At 46.7% G+C, this 15,813-nt stretch overlaps 2 protein-coding genes across 2 annotated transcripts; both read right to left on the bottom strand.

The window, feature by feature from the left end:
- Positions 1 to 9,569: 9,569 nt before the first annotated feature.
- Positions 9,570 to 10,386, bottom strand: LOC100277322 (rubisco accumulation factor2). The gene has a single exon (NM_001150919.2). It carries the CDS (start codon positions 10,316 to 10,318, stop codon positions 9,662 to 9,664), a length of 657 nt encoding a protein of 218 aa, NP_001144391.1. The 5' UTR covers positions 10,319 to 10,386; the 3' UTR covers positions 9,570 to 9,661.
- A 234-nt stretch (positions 10,387 to 10,620) lies between these two features.
- Positions 10,621 to 13,325, bottom strand: LOC100285723 (uncharacterized). The gene is made up of 3 exons (NM_001158614.2): positions 12,104 to 13,325; positions 11,436 to 11,612; positions 10,621 to 11,302 (listed from the first exon to the last, which is right to left on the bottom strand). The coding sequence occupies exons 1-3, from the start codon at positions 13,236 to 13,238 to the stop codon at positions 10,986 to 10,988; spliced, it is 1,629 nt and encodes a 542-aa protein (NP_001152086.2). The 5' UTR covers positions 13,239 to 13,325; the 3' UTR covers positions 10,621 to 10,985.
- Positions 13,326 to 15,813: the final 2,488 nt, after the last annotated feature.

Raw genomic sequence — 15,813 nt, 5'->3', positions numbered from 1 at the left:
ACCGAGGTATCCGGAACCACGCAAGGTCCCGACTAATCCTCGTTGGTGCCCCTACGCAAAGGGAAGCCCACGCGAGGGCCAAGCACCTCGGTCGAGTAACTCCGTAGAGAGCCGCGGGCCTTCTCCACGCGCAAGTGGTGCTCCGCTTCCGGCTCCTCTCGGACGCTCCCCGCCGTCTCCACTATCGAGCTTCCGGCCGAAACGCCGTGGGCCTCGTTCCCTCCGGTACACGGTGGCGGCCGTGACACAAACGCGGTTGTCACGGTCTCGCAAGACTCTCGCCCCACTCGGTACAATTACAACGACTCACGCAAGAGCCGAGGGGTTGTGTGGTTTTACAAAACTCACTCAACTAACTAGGATTCACCTAGAGCAAGCGCTAATGCGGTCTAACTAACCTAAGCACTTCACAAAGCACCTACGCTAATCACCGAGTGATTCTATTAAGCACTTGGGTGTTTGAGCACTTGGAAATGTCTACAATATGCCTTGGTATGTTTCTTGGGCTCCCACACCTCCAAATGGCCGGTTGGGTGAAGTATATATAGGCCCCAACTCAAATATAGCCGTTGGAAAGCAGTTCTGCAGCTTTCTGCGGCGCACCGGACAGGTGCACCGGACTGTCCGGTGGTGCACCGGACATCCCACGTGTACTAGCCGTTAAAAGTAGCCGTTTGAGCTTCCGAAGATGGCGCACCGGACATGGCGCACCGGACGGTCCGGTGTGCACCGGACAGCCCATGTCCGCTTGTCGTATTTTGGCCGTAACTTTTAGCTCCGAACTCCGATTTCGATGATCTTGTACTTTTTGGAAAGCTTATGAAATTCTCTACATCCCAGAGTTGAAGCCATATCAGTTTGAGCAAATTTGGCACACCGGACAGGCCAGTGTGCACCGGACATCCCATATGCTACTGCAGTTTTTCAGCAATTCCGACTTCGTATTATGGGCATAACTTTTAGCTCCGAACTCCGATTTTGATGATCTTGGACTTTTTGGAAAGCTTATAAAATTGTCTACATCTCAGAGTTGAAGCCATGTCAGTTTGAACAGATTTGATGTTGTGAAACACTTCCAATTCAGTCAGTCCTTCCTCTCAACTTTATCAACTTCACTTTTGTTTTGTAGCTTTGTATCTCACTTCTACTTCTTGATGTGTTGGACTCTTAGCATATATAAAGTGTCTTCAATATTACTTTGTAATGTCTTCTATGAGTCTTATAATATCTTCTTTGAGGTGTTGCATCCTCAGAGCCTCAGTGCAATCCACTTTGCATCCTGTGAACTACAACACACAAACACTTGGGAAATACATTAGTTCACGGATTGTGTTGTTCATCAAACACCAAAACTCAATTAGCCAAATGACCCGGGGTCCATTTCCCTTACAATCTCCCCCTTTTTGGTGATTGATGACAACACAACCAAAGCAAGCAAATATTACAAGTATTTGAATGAAAATATGCAATCTACTTGCTAGGATGCAAGTTTGTCCCCACAATGTGATATTATGGACTTAAGCCTCCCCCTAACTCCATAATTCACTTACTTCCTATTTTGGACCAAATAACCAAAACCACTGGAAAAACCATTTGTAGATATAAAATTTAAAATTGGTGGTGTTTGGTGTTTGATATAGTTTTCATTGCTTTGGTCCTTAAACTTCTCCCCCTTTGGCATCAACCACCGAAAAGGAAGACATTAAAAGCATGTAGGAAGTAAAAAAAAAGCTTGCCCTCATCAAGAATCTTATCAAATGATATCACTTAGAAGGATATTAAATTAAACCACATGAATGATACCAGTTGAAAGGAACTCCCCCTAAATGAGTGTTCTCTTTAGAAAGAAGTTTCTCCCCCTTTTTAGAGATGAAGAAATACTCCCCCTGACAGAGATCCTCTACTTAGGAAAAAGCATGTGAAAATTAGAGGTGCAAGACATGATTTGAAAAGACTAACTTCCCTTATGCATAGGTAACAGAATATGAGTTAACTACTTATGCATTTTTAGCAACATGGAAGCATATGATATGAAATATAGTCTAATCAAATATTGGAGAAGACATGTAAACGATACTGAATGTAGTCTCAAAAGATACCGATTGAAGATCAATGACGAGCTTGAGAGACATGAGAGTTCTTGGAGATTTTGCAGTGGAAGATTGTTGTCTTTCTCCGGGGACCTTATTTTCCTTACAATGAGACTATCACAAGAAATAGACTTGAAAAGGTGTTAGTCTCAAAGTGTTAGATTATAGAGTAACCTCCCCCTAAAGGTGTGCATACAAGTTTTGAATACTTGTAGGAGACATGCACTTTGATTTGATATCAAGAGGGGTAAATTATCCATAATCCTAACTTCGGCACATATAAGTTAAATGATACAACTTGTAGGAATCAAAATTTTCAATTTATGCATCATTTACTATGGAGAGATATAGAAGCTATGTGTCGTGCTTAAATAAACATTTTAAGCCATGTAGGTTTGCTCAAGTATATGAATTTAAAAACAAGCAATCCTACAATATGATTTACCTAGTATGCATGATTTTGAACAAAAGTACATAACAAATGTAATACTAGGCAAGAAAGGTAAACTAGATAAAAGGTAAATAGATACGCATATCTAAAAACGAGAAATATAATACAACTAGTTACCTTAGTCATGGGTGGGAAATTTGGGTCAAAAATTTTCACTAACCCACTTGGCAATAAACTTGATCTAATATGATGTATCCCATGATATACATCCAAATTTGCCAAGTCTCCAAATTTCCCAAGGACCTTCGGTCCACTCACTTCCCTTTCGGGATCCAAACCTTCTTGGTGCTTTTCATGGTTGAAATTATCTCCTTTGGCACCCAGATGCGTTTGGCCCCCTTTCCTTTGTTGGCTTGCTTGTTGGCCTTGATTGCTATCACCTTTCCGTTCTTTTTCTTCTTGATCAAATATGGTGTAGCATCCTTTTTGTTCACCTTTTTGATGTAGGTGTTGGAGATTTTGCTTGATGGCTTTTGCTTGAGCTTTCGCCTTTGTTTATCCCCGATCATCGCCTTGCATTGGAAAGACTTGTGGCCTTCCATGTGGCATAGTCTACAAATCACAGTTTCTCCCTCCATAGGCTTGTTCACTCCCGCAGTGGTGTTATCCTGTGAAGGTCGGATTTGTTTGGCTTTGCCTTTCTTGTCATACAAAGCCTTGCCAAGGCGAGCCACTTCTTGCTTTAATTGTTCATTTTCCTTTGCAACCTCATCCGAACATGTCTTTACAACAATATTCTCAACAACGACTTGGTTGCAGGGGTTAGAATCATCAATTAAATCAAAGCAGGAAGTAGAAGCATCTTTCTTAATTATTTCAGGTATTTCAACTAAAGATGCTGCTGGGGTGCTACCAATGTTTTCTAGCTTAGTAGTTAGCTCATTATTGTGTATGCTAAGAATTTCCATTTTCTCTAGCAAATTTTCAATAGCTTCTTGGGAGCTAGCTAACTTAGCCTTAAGTTTTTCATTCTTTTTAATAAGGCTATCATCGGTAGCAGTGGATGGAGCACTAGATTCTAATAGCTCAATTTTAGTTGATAGCTCACTATTTAAGTTTGCAAAAGTTTCAAATTTTTCTAGCAAACCTTTGTAATCATTTTGAGAGCTAACCAACTTATTTTTCAAAGTTTTAAGTTGAGCTTTTTGCTTAGTGCAAACATCCTGGAAAAATTCTACGGCTTCCGCAAGCTCATCTAGAGAGGGCTTTCCCTCACCTTCATCATTACTACTACTTTCATCACTAGAGGATGGAATGCTTTTGTTACCTCTTGCCATAAGGCATTTGTGTGATGACCGTGATGATCGTGACGAGGACCGGTGGCTGCGTGTCCTTGGAGGTTCATCTTCACTTGAAGAATCATCCCAAGTTCTAACACTTGTTAGCGCCTTGCCTTTGCTCCTCTCCTTTTTGGGTTTGGCCATATTTGGACAGTTGTCCCTGAAGTGACCCTTCTCCCCACATGCGAAGCATCCTCTCTTCCTTTGCTTTTTCCTGTCAATGTTAAAGAGAAGATCCTCGACCTGCAGGGGCACACCCATTAGATTAATCTTGCGGATCATCCCCATTACCTTTCCGACGCGTCGGATCGTTTCTTCGTCCTCGGAGGATGATGTGCATGGTTGATTATCTTCATCATCATCACTTTCTTCTTCTTCCTCTTCTTCACTTGAGGAACTTGGAGTGGGAGCCTTCTTTTTGCCCTTCCTTTCATCACATGCAAAAGCATATGGTCTTGAGGAAGTTGGCTCCTCTCCCCGACTCATTTTTCGCGACATCTCAAAGGCCGCGATTTTCCCAATCACAATGGTCGGGGTCATGTTGCTTAAGTCCTCCATGTTGTGAAGGATGGTGATGATGCTCCCATATCTTTGTTGTGGTAGCAGGGAGATAATCTTCCTCACAATGTCCGCATCACCTAGCTTATTAATGCCAATAGAATTGAGCTCATTGATAATTAGATTCAAGCGAGAATACATGTCTCTAACAAGCTCATCATCTTTCATAGCAAAAGAATTATACTCATTTAAGACTAGGCAATGTTTTTGCTCACGGACATTGGATGTGCCGTCATGGAGCTCATGCAATTTTAGCCAAATCTCATTAGCAGTTTTCAGGGTAAATACTTGATTGAAAATATCCATGCTAAGAGATTCATACAAGCAATTTTTGGCTCTAGCATTTAAATGAATTTCTTTTTCTTCACTCGTGGTGGGTTTCTCGGGATTCTTGAGGGGTTTCATCCCGTCACGAGTGACTCTCCAAACACCTAGATCAACGGCCTCTAGGTAACAAGCCATTCTAGCACTATAATATGGGAAGTTAGTGCCGTCGAAGTGTGGTGGCCTATGGGTATCCATCCCTTCCTCTAAAAAGCGTCGGCTCTTTTAGCGGTGAAGCTAAAGCGTTTCAAATGAGCCAAACCTGGCTCCGATACCACTTGTAGGAAACGGGTGACGCCTAAGAGGGGGGGGTGAATTAGGACTTCCAAAACTTTTACTAAACTAGGCCACAATTAAATCCCTAGAGCAAAACCTTTGCAAGTAATCAAACTAGAGTGTGCAAACTAGGTTTTGTCTAAGTGTTGCTATCTCTACCGCAAAGGTTAAGTTTCAATCTACACTAAACAAGTATGACTACAAGATTGAAACTTAAATGCTTAATATAAATATGGAAAGTAAAGAGCTAGGTAGAGAAGCAAACTCTCGTGGATGACGCCGGTATTTTTACCGAGGTATCCGGAACCACGCAAGGTCCCGACTAATCCTCGTTGGTGCCCCTACGCAAAGGGAAGCCCACGCGAGGGCCAAGCACCTCGGTCGAGTAACTCCGTAGAGAGCCGTGGGCCTTCTCCACGCGCAAGTGGTGCTCCGCTTCCGGCTCCTCTCGGACGCTCCCCGCCGTCTCCACTATCGAGCTTCCGGCCGAAACGCCGCGGGCCTCGTTCCCTCCGGTACACGGTGGCGGTCGTGACACAAACGCGGTTGTCACGGTCTCGCAAGACTCTCGCCCCACTCGGTACAATTACAACGACTCACGCAAGAGCCGAGGGGTTGTGTGGTTTTACAAAACTCACTCAACTAACTAGGATTCACCTAGAGCAAGCGCTAATGCGGTCTAACTAACCTAAGCACTTCACAAAGCACCTACGCTAATCACCGAGTGATTCTATTAAGCACTTGGGTGTTTGAGCACTTGGAAATGTCTACAATATGCCTTGGTATGTTTCTTGGGCTCCCACACCTCCAAATGGCCGGTTGGGTGAAGTATATATAGGCCCCAACTCAAATATAGCCGTTGGAAAGCAGTTCTGCAGCTTTCTGCGGCGCACCGGACAGGTGCACCGGACTGTCCGGTGGTGCACCGGACATCCCACGTGTACTAGCCGTTAAAAGTAGCCGTTTGAGCTTCCGAAGATGGCGCACCGGACATGGCGCACCGGACGGTCCGGTGTGCACCGGACAGCCCATGTCCGCTTGTCGTATTTTGGCCGTAACTTTTAGCTCCGAACTCCGATTTCGATGATCTTGTACTTTTTGGAAAGCTTATGAAATTCTCTACATCCCAGAGTTGAAGCCATATCAGTTTGAGCAAATTTGGCACACCGGACAGGCCAGTGTGCACCGGACATCCCATATGCTACTGCAGTTTTTCAGCAATTCCGACTTCGTATTATGGGCATAACTTTTAGCTCCGAACTCCGATTTTGATGATCTTGGACTTTTTGGAAAGCTTATAAAATTGTCTACATCTCAGAGTTGAAGCCATGTCAGTTTGAACAGATTTGATGTTGTGAAACACTTCCAATTCAGTCAGTCCTTCCTCTCAACTTTATCAACTTCACTTTTGTTTTGTAGCTTTGTATCTCACTTCTACTTCTTGATGTGTTGGACTCTTAGCATATATAAAGTGTCTTCAATATTACTTTGTAATGTCTTCTATGAGTCTTATAATATCTTCTTTGAGGTGTTGCATCCTCAGAGCCTCAGTGCAATCCACTTTGCATCCTGTGAACTACAACACACAAACACTTGGGAAATACATTAGTTCACGGATTGTGTTGTTCATCAAACACCAAAACTCAATTAGCCAAATGACCCGGGGTCCATTTTCCTTACAACCACCTTTTGTGATTATACCATTCATCTCACAGATATCTGAGTGAATTAGTTCTAAAGGAGTGGTACTTCTGCCTTCAACCGTATGAAACGGTTTTCTAGGCTGCTTGGCTTGCACACAAATACCACATTTTACACCTTTAACATGTTTATATTCAGGAATTAAAGACATGTCACTTAATCTCTTAATGGCCTCAAAATTCACATGACACAAACGGGAATGCCATATATTATTAATGGAATCGTTATTACAGACCACATTAACATGGTAAGAAGAATGATTATTCAAAACAGAAAGACGGAACAAACCGCCTGACTCATATGACTTTCCAACAAAAGTACCAAACTTAGACAGGACCACTTTATTAGACTCAAACACTAATTTGAGACCCTGTCGACATAGCAGCGACACTGATATGAGGTTCCGGCTCATCGATGGCACATAGAGTACGTCCTTCAGAACGAGCGTCTTTCCTGAAGTTAACTTCAGGTAGACCTGTCCAGTACCTCGAACTGCTGCCGGAACACCATTTCCCATCAAGACTGGTGCGCTGTTGTATCCCTGGAATAAAGAGAACATGGATCGATCAGCACAAATGTGAACAGTAGCACCGGAATCCATCCACCAGTCATCTGATGGACTTGCCATAAAGGCCTGAAGTGCATACCCTGGGGTGGAGTTAACCACCACGTTCCCTTCTTTGCGCTGAGGTGGAGGACCTTTTCCCTTCCTAAGTTTGCATCTCCGAGCTGTATGCCCGGAGACACCACAAACGTAGCAGATAAAGTCCTCCTTTTTCTTCTTCATCTTTTTGGACTTAGGTTGGTTCATATTCTTCTGTGGAGAGTTCTTCTTCTTCTTCTGGAATTTTCTATCTCCACCCTTCTCAACAACGTGAGCCTGGAGTTGCTGAGATGGCTTGTTACTGGACCTTGCACGCTCTTCCACATTAATCGCAGCTGACAACTCAGTGAGAGTCATTTGCTTCTTCATGTGGCGGCGTGAAGTCACAAAGTCTCGCCAAGAAGGCGGGAGCTTTGCCAGTATTGCATTCACCTGAAAACTGTCTGGTAGGACGCAGCCATATTGGACCAAGTCCCTAACAAGGAGTTGAATCTCCTGTAGCTGCTACATAACAGACCTTCCCTCAACCATTTTATAGTTGAGGTAGTTTTCCGTTGTGAAAGACTCATTGCCATTGTCAACTTCAGAGAACTCGTTCTCAAGTTCAGTCCATAGACCCTTAGCGGAGGTAAAACCAGAGTACACGTCAAATAAGCGGTTCGACAAGACGTTCAACAGACGAGACAAGCATGCCTCATTGGCTTCGTCCCACTTGGCCTTCTCCGCAAGTGCGGCGGCCTTCGCTGCATCATCAGAATCATCTGATGCAGCCTGGGGAACAGCCGATGTCACTACCCAAAATAATTTTAGGTCAGTGAGCCACATGCGAGTCTTAATCTGCCAGCGCTTAAAGCTAGCGCCGTCGAACGCTTCAGGCTTAATGACATCAGAACTGGAGGCCATAATACGAATTGGTTTTCTGGATTGTTGTATATTTAGAGAAATAAGTGACATGCTTTCTACATATTTAAATAGATTAAATATTCTAATTCCGTATAAAACAAGCATATAACTCAGACAAATGCCATATGTAATTATAGCAGCAATGAACAGTAGCAATTCTAAGACATGTAAACATGTAAAATAGCTACACAGGTCCATTTGGAAATTAAACATGGCTTGCAGATGAAGAAGGCAGATTAAACAAATAAACATAATTGTTTATCTTAAAATATTGCTCTCAAAATAGCGGGTTGCTGTAATAAACAGCCCTCCAACGCTAATAGGTGATCAGAGATCCTCGACTAACGTGACAGTCCTATCTTACCAAATAAGGGTTTTAGATCAGATGTAATAAGCCTAATAATCAAATATAAATACTGATAGAAAGGAGATGTGTACTTAATAAATTAACAAAATTTAACACAGGTAAACATCCTTAACAAAGAGAGATTTAATTAGGCACAAATAATATCAATGCTGAAAATGATAATACACTAAAACTCAGACTGTCACATTGTCTCACTACACCGCTATCATCATCGAGCACACAAATCCGCCCACAACAGTGCAATCACACCCAAGTATTTAATACTAGCAGATTGCACAAAATTAAACAGTAAATAAAGAGAGGCAACGAATAACTCACAGCACGTAGATTGTCTACGTGGGAAGATCAGCTCAGCGAACACGAAGTTCTGTCCCAGAAAACCAATTCCGCCGCCCACGTCCGGGCCTGCACGGCGGGAGGTTGACGGAGATACTAGAGCCGCTGCCGGAGCCGAGGGAGACGTCCACGGCACCAGCCCGAGAAGATGAACACCGCGCAGCAGAGAGCCCAAGCACCAGGCCACGGTGGACAACAATCAGAACAGACAGAGTACCAACAGGCACACTGATAATGCAACGGAGCACAGGAAGTCCACGCCGAACAAGCGCAGCACCACCTCCACACTCGTCCAGATGCTACCAGCGAGAATCACCACAAGAACACCAGAGATCGAAGAAATCAATCGAGTTCGTGACCAGTGGAACGAGCAGGGAGAGAGAGCAGAGAACTTCCGTCGCTTGTGGAGCCGAAGCCAGAGGATTTTTGCCTCTATTATATGGAGTCGAGCACCCACCAGGCGGTTGCAAGGGAGCAGCGGCCCGCCGAGCGAGCAGCCGTAGAAGTCGGCTGTGCGTTGAACGCCTCCGCCTCCCACGTCCTCCCGGCGGCTGAGCTTTCTGCTCGCCCAAAAGCAAGAGCCGGCATCAGCAGCCCTAGGGACTAGCTGGCTGGTGGGCTGCTCCGCCACCAGGCCTTGAGCGGCTCACTCGGCTGGCCTCCTTTTTTTTTAATTTCATTTCTCATATTTTCAATAAAGAAAATAAAGGGAAAATCCCTTCAAATGAACAGCAGAGAAAGGGAGGAGAATCGATCGATCATCGACCACGCTCATGCCCACGCCCGCTTCTTCGGGATAAGATCGAGCGTCTTGACTTTATCTATCCTGGCGGCGACGATGTAGTCGTTGACGGTGAGGCTGTCGCCGGCGGCGGAGGGCGTGGAGAGCTCGGCCGTCACCTGGTTGGGGGCCTCGAACGCCAGGGTCGCCGGGGCGTGTCCGGCGCCGTGGAGCGCGGCGTTGATCCTGGCGATGAGCTCCTGGCCGCAGGTCTCGTCGCGCACCTTCCAGACGCACTGCAGCCGCGCGGGACGCTGCTCGTCGCCGTCGCCGTCGGAGAGGACGAGCCTCCACCCGACGACCTTGAAGAGGAGCCTGCGCGCGTCGTCGAGGGAGAGCGGCTCCGCGTCGGGCTGCAGCGGGAGGCTCGCGAGGGAGAGCGCGGAGAGGGTGGGGATGAGGATCTGGTGGAGCGTGTCCACGTTGCCCAGCACCTTCTCCCCAAACTGGCTCTCGATCTCCTCCGGGAAGGGGTCGCGCGCGCCCAAGTCGCCCAGCAGGTCGGCCATCGCCACCACGCAGCCACGCGCCCTGCCCCGGCGGCTCCCAACTGCGACGCCCGGCCGGATGAAGCTTGCGCTGCTGCAGCGGCATGTGGAGGCCGCGGGTGCAGCTGCTGGCGGGGCGAGGGAGAGCCTGAGCGCCATTGGATTGGGTGGAAACGGAGCCCAATGGATGGCTCAGGATGCACACTGGCAGTAGCTGGGAATGGATTAGTGCCCGGGGCAGCGGGGCTGCCTTTATATCGTTAAACCTCTTTTTTTCCAGCTTCTAGTCCCTTCTGCAACCTCAACGCCACTCATTCTCGTCATCTTCTTCCTGCTCCGTGGAGCCCTCATCCTCATGTGGACATCAATTGAACAGATTAATTTGCTTATGAACAGATAGTTCAATTCTGAATACAGTCACTTGCAGATCACAGCACTGAGATTTTAAGGCACATAAACATATTTGTTTAAGTAGCATATGATACATCACTCCAAAGTGCAGTTCAGCTGCTTGACAAGCAGGTACAGTACAGTAAAATACAGACTGAATACAGAATAGGTACAATTCCACAATGCTTTAGAAATCCCCACTACACACTATCCAGGAGGGGACTTCGACATATACTGTATCAGAATCCAGATGTCCAATATCATGACGTCTATTTACAAAACCATGCTGTCTGTTACATGATGCTATAGTATCATATTTGCACTACACCGCCAAGTGGTAGGCTCTCTTACCACGTTACACAAGAGCTCTGATTCAGCCACAGCTGAATCAGAGCGAATGCCAATGTGTAGTTTATGGGTAGACCGGAGCAATCTACTAGAGCTCTGATGATAAACCAGAGGACATTGAGGCCCTGCTGGTGAGAGCAGGCCTCATCGTCACCAAAGCAGATTCATTTGCACCAGCTCTCAAAGCAATCCGACCAGCTTCCAGGAACCTGGCGACAGCATCCTCTGCGTAGCGGTTTGCTTCCCCGACAGTCATGGTCCTGCCAATATCTGGGTACGTGTTCAGTACGTGATCACCGTTGAGCTGTGAAGCAAGTTGAATCAACTCCACTTGAAATTCCGAGAGAGACGAATCTTCCTTGGGACCAAATGGTCGCAATGACTTCGTCACCTCTGGGAGCTTCTCTGTTTGAGAGAAGAAAGAGTATCTAGTTAGGACTCTAGTAAAATTGATCATTCAAGTATATATAGAGCCAAAAGTGTCATAATTGTTATTCCATTGGCATAACACATATACCAAACTACCATAAATACATACCTGGACAGTCAGTTCTTGGTGTTTTCCGGATTTTGAAGTAGCTCTCAAAGGTCCCAGCCCATGCATCTCTCTTTGTCAGAAAGTTAGAATGTAAATTGAATAGCTTCTTTACTGTTGCAGGGATGGACGAATGCTCATATTGCGAGGTATCCTGTGGACCATTTGGTTCATGGATCACTGCAGAAATGAAAAGTAAGGTGTGAATTCTGCTGGTGAAAACATGCAGCTCAATGTTGGAAGCATAATTTACCGATGAATAGGTTCGGCACATGGTTAAAGTTCCTAATTTCATTAACATTAGTATGAAGATAATCAAGACACAGAGATAGCATAACAATAGCATAAAAGGCAGTTCAGTCCTCTTTCATGAGAATCTCGTTGAAATGCTACTTATATATAAGTTATATCTAACAAACTCTCCACATGGAGAGCTGCTTGCCAGACATATAGGATGTCTCCACCTGCCCACCATAACACAAGTCGATGTAGGAAGTCTGAAATTTATTCACATAGTTGATAAATTCCTTGCAGAGCTACTTCCAACACATAAATTAAACCTGGAAGCTGAAAGACTAAACCCATTTGTTCATCAACAGCTATTAGGAGCAAGAAAATTAAAGCATCCTCTATGGCAGGAAAATTAAAGATTCGGCGCTAGAAGTACTCACCAGTGCCCTTCTCTATCCAAGGTGAGATGAGAAAGGTGGGAACACGCACCCCAAGCCGTTCGAACTTGAAGTAGTATGGATCAGGCCCAACTATTCCATCAGGCTGGGGCACTCCAACGACCGGCGTAGGTACATGGTCATAGAATCCACCATGCTCATCATATGTGATAATCAGGGCCGTCTCGTTCCACTGCGGACTGGCTCTCAGTGTTTCATACACCTCTTTGACGAACCTCTGTCCCCTTGCCACATCATGCGAGGGATGATCATCGTTTGCTGGGAACATCTCGCAATCAAAGTACCTTTGTTCAATCACCACATAATTTGGCAGCTTCCCCAACTTGGCGTGCAACTTGAACTTGAGGCTGTACTGGTGGAACTTAATGAGGTGCTTTAGGCGGCGGAGGCTCTGGTAGAAGAGCGTGGCCGGGATGTTCTGGTAGTAGATGCCAAAAGACAGGCCATTCTCCTCGAGGCTGTCAAAGATGGTCTTCTGCGGGAAACCATGGATGAGGTCCTTGCGGGCGTTAAAGGTGAGGCCGTGGGAGGTCGCCGAGTGGACGAACAGGCGGTTGGGCTGCGTGGAGGTGGGCACGGAGGCGAACCAGCGGTCGAACACGGCGAAGTCGTCGGCGAGGGAGGCGTAGATGGGGACGGCGTCGGGCTTGAAGCCGCTCATGACGTTCTGCGGCATGCCGAGGCCCATGCCGCGCGCGTTCTGGGCGAATCCGGACATTGGGGGCGGCACCGCGGAGGTGTCGGCGGAGCCGAAGATCTGCTCCCGGATGTCCTCGAAGCCGTGGCCGGGGTCGGAGTCTACGTAGCCGGCCTCGTCGGTGACGAAGATCTCCGGGGATGCGGGGTCGGAGGCGTTGAGGCGGTTCGACTCGCGGCCCGTGAGGCCGTCGATGTCGGGGCGGGTGCGGCGGAGCCAGCCGAGGATGTGGTCGAAGCTGCGGTTCTCCATCACCACCACCACCACCGTCTTGACCGGGGAATGGATCTCGTGCTTCCGCCGCCGGCGCTTCAGCCCGCGGTGGTGCGCGTCCAGGCAGTGCCCGGAGACGACCAGCGCCAGCAGGAGGAGCGCCGCGAGGAGGCGCGCCCCGGGGCCGCGGCGGGCCACGGCAGCCATCGCGACGGACCGGGAACTAGGTCTTCGCCTTCGACGGCGGGCGGTGCGCTTGCAGGTAGGGTAGGTGCGCTTGCTGTTCAGTTGAATTGGTGAGCTCTCTGTTTTTTTTCCTTCCTTTCTTTTTCAATTTAAGCAGTTGCTTTGCTTCTGCGTACGGGCGGCGGCGGTGACTTTTTTTAATCGCTTCCAATTTTACCCCGTGAGAAGGTAGTTAGGGAAAGCAGACAGGTGGGTCCCACTTAGGCGCCGCCCGTGGCTCCACACGTCATTGGGAGGGAGTTCGGTTCGTGGAGAGTACGGTGCTGGTGACCGGTGAGAGCATATGCCACGTCTGAACTCATAAATGTGATTTTTTTACGTTTTGTAATGGGCTACGCTAACCCGACAAGAGCCAGACGCTCCCGCTTCCATTCCATGACAATGGGTCAATGGCCCGGTTTGTTTTAGATTTTTTTCAGGTTCAGATCATCAGAAACAATTACAGACTGATATCTAGCTTTTTAGCCTGTTTATAATAAAAATATTTTAGTTAAAATTATCTAGAATCAACATGAACACATAATCGAATGAGCCATTGCAATAATAGAAAACTATCACTTAAACTCTGTAGACTCTTTTCTTTTTTTTTCACATGTAATATATTCTATCCTCAGATTTTTGTCCCCGACCATATTATCCCCACGACTAAATCGAGTGCACTCCCGTATCCTAAACGCAAATCGTCCGATGGGCATTGAATAATATAGATATTTATCTAATTGTGGGTTTGTCTCGAGTATTTATGTTGCAAGTGTTGGTCTATAATCTTATCTCACTGGCACTGCGCATTTTCGAATGTAACCGATGAAAAACATTATCTAAGATATGGAGTAATTCTTTTATATTAAATTAAAATTCGTTTTAGATAATTAATAGATTTGTATAATATTTACTACTATATTAAGACTGTAAGGAGTAGCCTGCCTCTGTGGTTCTGTCTCCCCTCAATCTGAACCATCCATTCTATTGCACAAGCCTCCGAGCCTCATATGTTCCTCAATTTTCTCTCTGTTGGAACGAAGGCGAAGACGCTACCCTTCGCTCGATACCTTCGTCGCTTCGCTACACCAACAAAGACCGCGCCCGAGCGAGCCGAGGGCGTCGTCCTCTCCATTGCAAGACGAAGGCAAGGCTCCATCGAAGTCTGCTAGTCCCTGAGAGCACCTAGAGGGGGGTGAATAGGTGATCCTGTAAAACTTAAACTTATAGCCACAAAAACTTGGTTAATCGTTAGCACAATAATTGCCAAGTGGCTAGAGAGGAGCCAAAACACAATAGCCACAAGAAATCAATCACAGAGATGGCACGGTGGTTATCCCGTGGTTCGGCCAAGTACAAAACTTGCCTACTCCACGTTGTGGCGTCCCAACGGACGAGAGTTGCACTCAACTCCTCTCAAGTGATCCAATGATCAACTTGAATACCACGGTGTTCTTCTTTACTTTAATCTTTTCCCGTTTGCGAGAAATCTCCACAACTTGGAGTCTCTCGCCCTTACACTTGAAGTTCACAACGAAGCACGGAGTAAGGGAGGGAAGCAACACACACAAATCCACAGCAAAATACGCACACACACGGCCAAGAATCGAGCTCAAAGGACTATCTCAAAGTTCTCACTAGAACGGAGCTCGAATCACTGAGAATGACAAACGAATGCGCAAAGACTGAGTGTGGATGATCAAGAATGCTCTAAGGTTGCTTGGTTGTCTCCTCCATGCGCCTAGGGGTCCCTTTTATAGCCCCAAGGCAGCTAGGAGCCGTTGAGAGCAAATCTGGAAGGCCAATCTTGCCTTCTGTCGTCGGGTGCACCGGACAGTCCGGTGCACACCGGACACTGTCCGGTGCCCGATTTCCTTCCTAAAATAGCACTGCCGACCGTTGCAGATCTGGGAGCCGTTGGCGCACCGGACATGTCCGGTGCACACCGGACAGTCCGGTGCCTCCTTCCGACCGTTGGCCCGGCCACGTGTCGCGCGCAGATTCCGCGGCCGACCGTTGGCTCACCGGACAGTCCGGTGCACACCGGACAGTCCGGTGAATTTTAGCCGTACGCCGTCGGCGAATTCCCGAGAGCGGCCACTTCACGCCGAGTCAGCCTGGCGCACCGGACACTGTCCGGTGCACCACCGGACAGTCCGGTGTGCCAGACTGAGCTGAGTCTTGGCTGTACACAGCCAAGCCTTTTTCACCTCTTTTCTTTTCTTCTTCTTTCTGTTTCTAACACTTAGACAAGTATATTAGTACACAAAACCAATGTACTAAGGCTTAGAAACATACCTTTACTCTTGATTTGCACTTTGTCCATCCATGAGCATAAAATCACATTTAAGCACTTGTGTTGGCACTCAATCACCAAAATACTTAGAAATGGCCCAAGGGCACATTTCCCTTTCAATCTCCCCCTTTTTGGTGATTTATGCCAACACAACATAAAGCAACTAGAACAAGTGCAATATCACTTCAAATAAAACTTAATTTTATTTTGATTCAATTTTGGCATATATGGATCATCCTTTGCCACCACTTGGTTTGTTTT

The sequence above is a fragment of the Zea mays genome, chromosome 1 (genome assembly GCF_902167145.1).
Source record: "Zea mays cultivar B73 chromosome 1, Zm-B73-REFERENCE-NAM-5.0, whole genome shotgun sequence".
NCBI classification, from domain to species: domain Eukaryota; kingdom Viridiplantae; phylum Streptophyta; class Magnoliopsida; order Poales; family Poaceae; genus Zea; species Zea mays.
The sequence above is the reverse complement of the archived record's forward strand: the minus strand, read 5'-3'. Positions and strand labels throughout refer to the sequence as shown.

What these genes read in the sequence shown, in the direction of transcription:
- LOC100285723 (NM_001158614.2), bottom strand. Translation starts at nt 13,238, where the DNA reads ATGGCTGCCGTGGCCCGCCGCGGCCCCGGGGCGCGCCTCCTCGCGGCG. An exon ending in TTGGATAGAGAAGGGCACTG is followed by an intron (nt 11,613 to 12,103) that starts GTGAGTACTTCT and finishes TCATTTCTGCAG; the next exon opens with TGATCCATGAACCAAATGGT. An exon ending in ACCAAGAACTGACTGTCCAG is followed by an intron (nt 11,303 to 11,435) that starts GTATGTATTTAT and finishes TCTCTCAAACAG; the next exon opens with AGAAGCTCCCAGAGGTGACG.
- LOC100277322 (NM_001150919.2), bottom strand. Translation starts at nt 10,318, where the DNA reads ATGGCGCTCAGGCTCTCCCTCGCCCCGCCAGCAGCTGCACCCGCGGCC.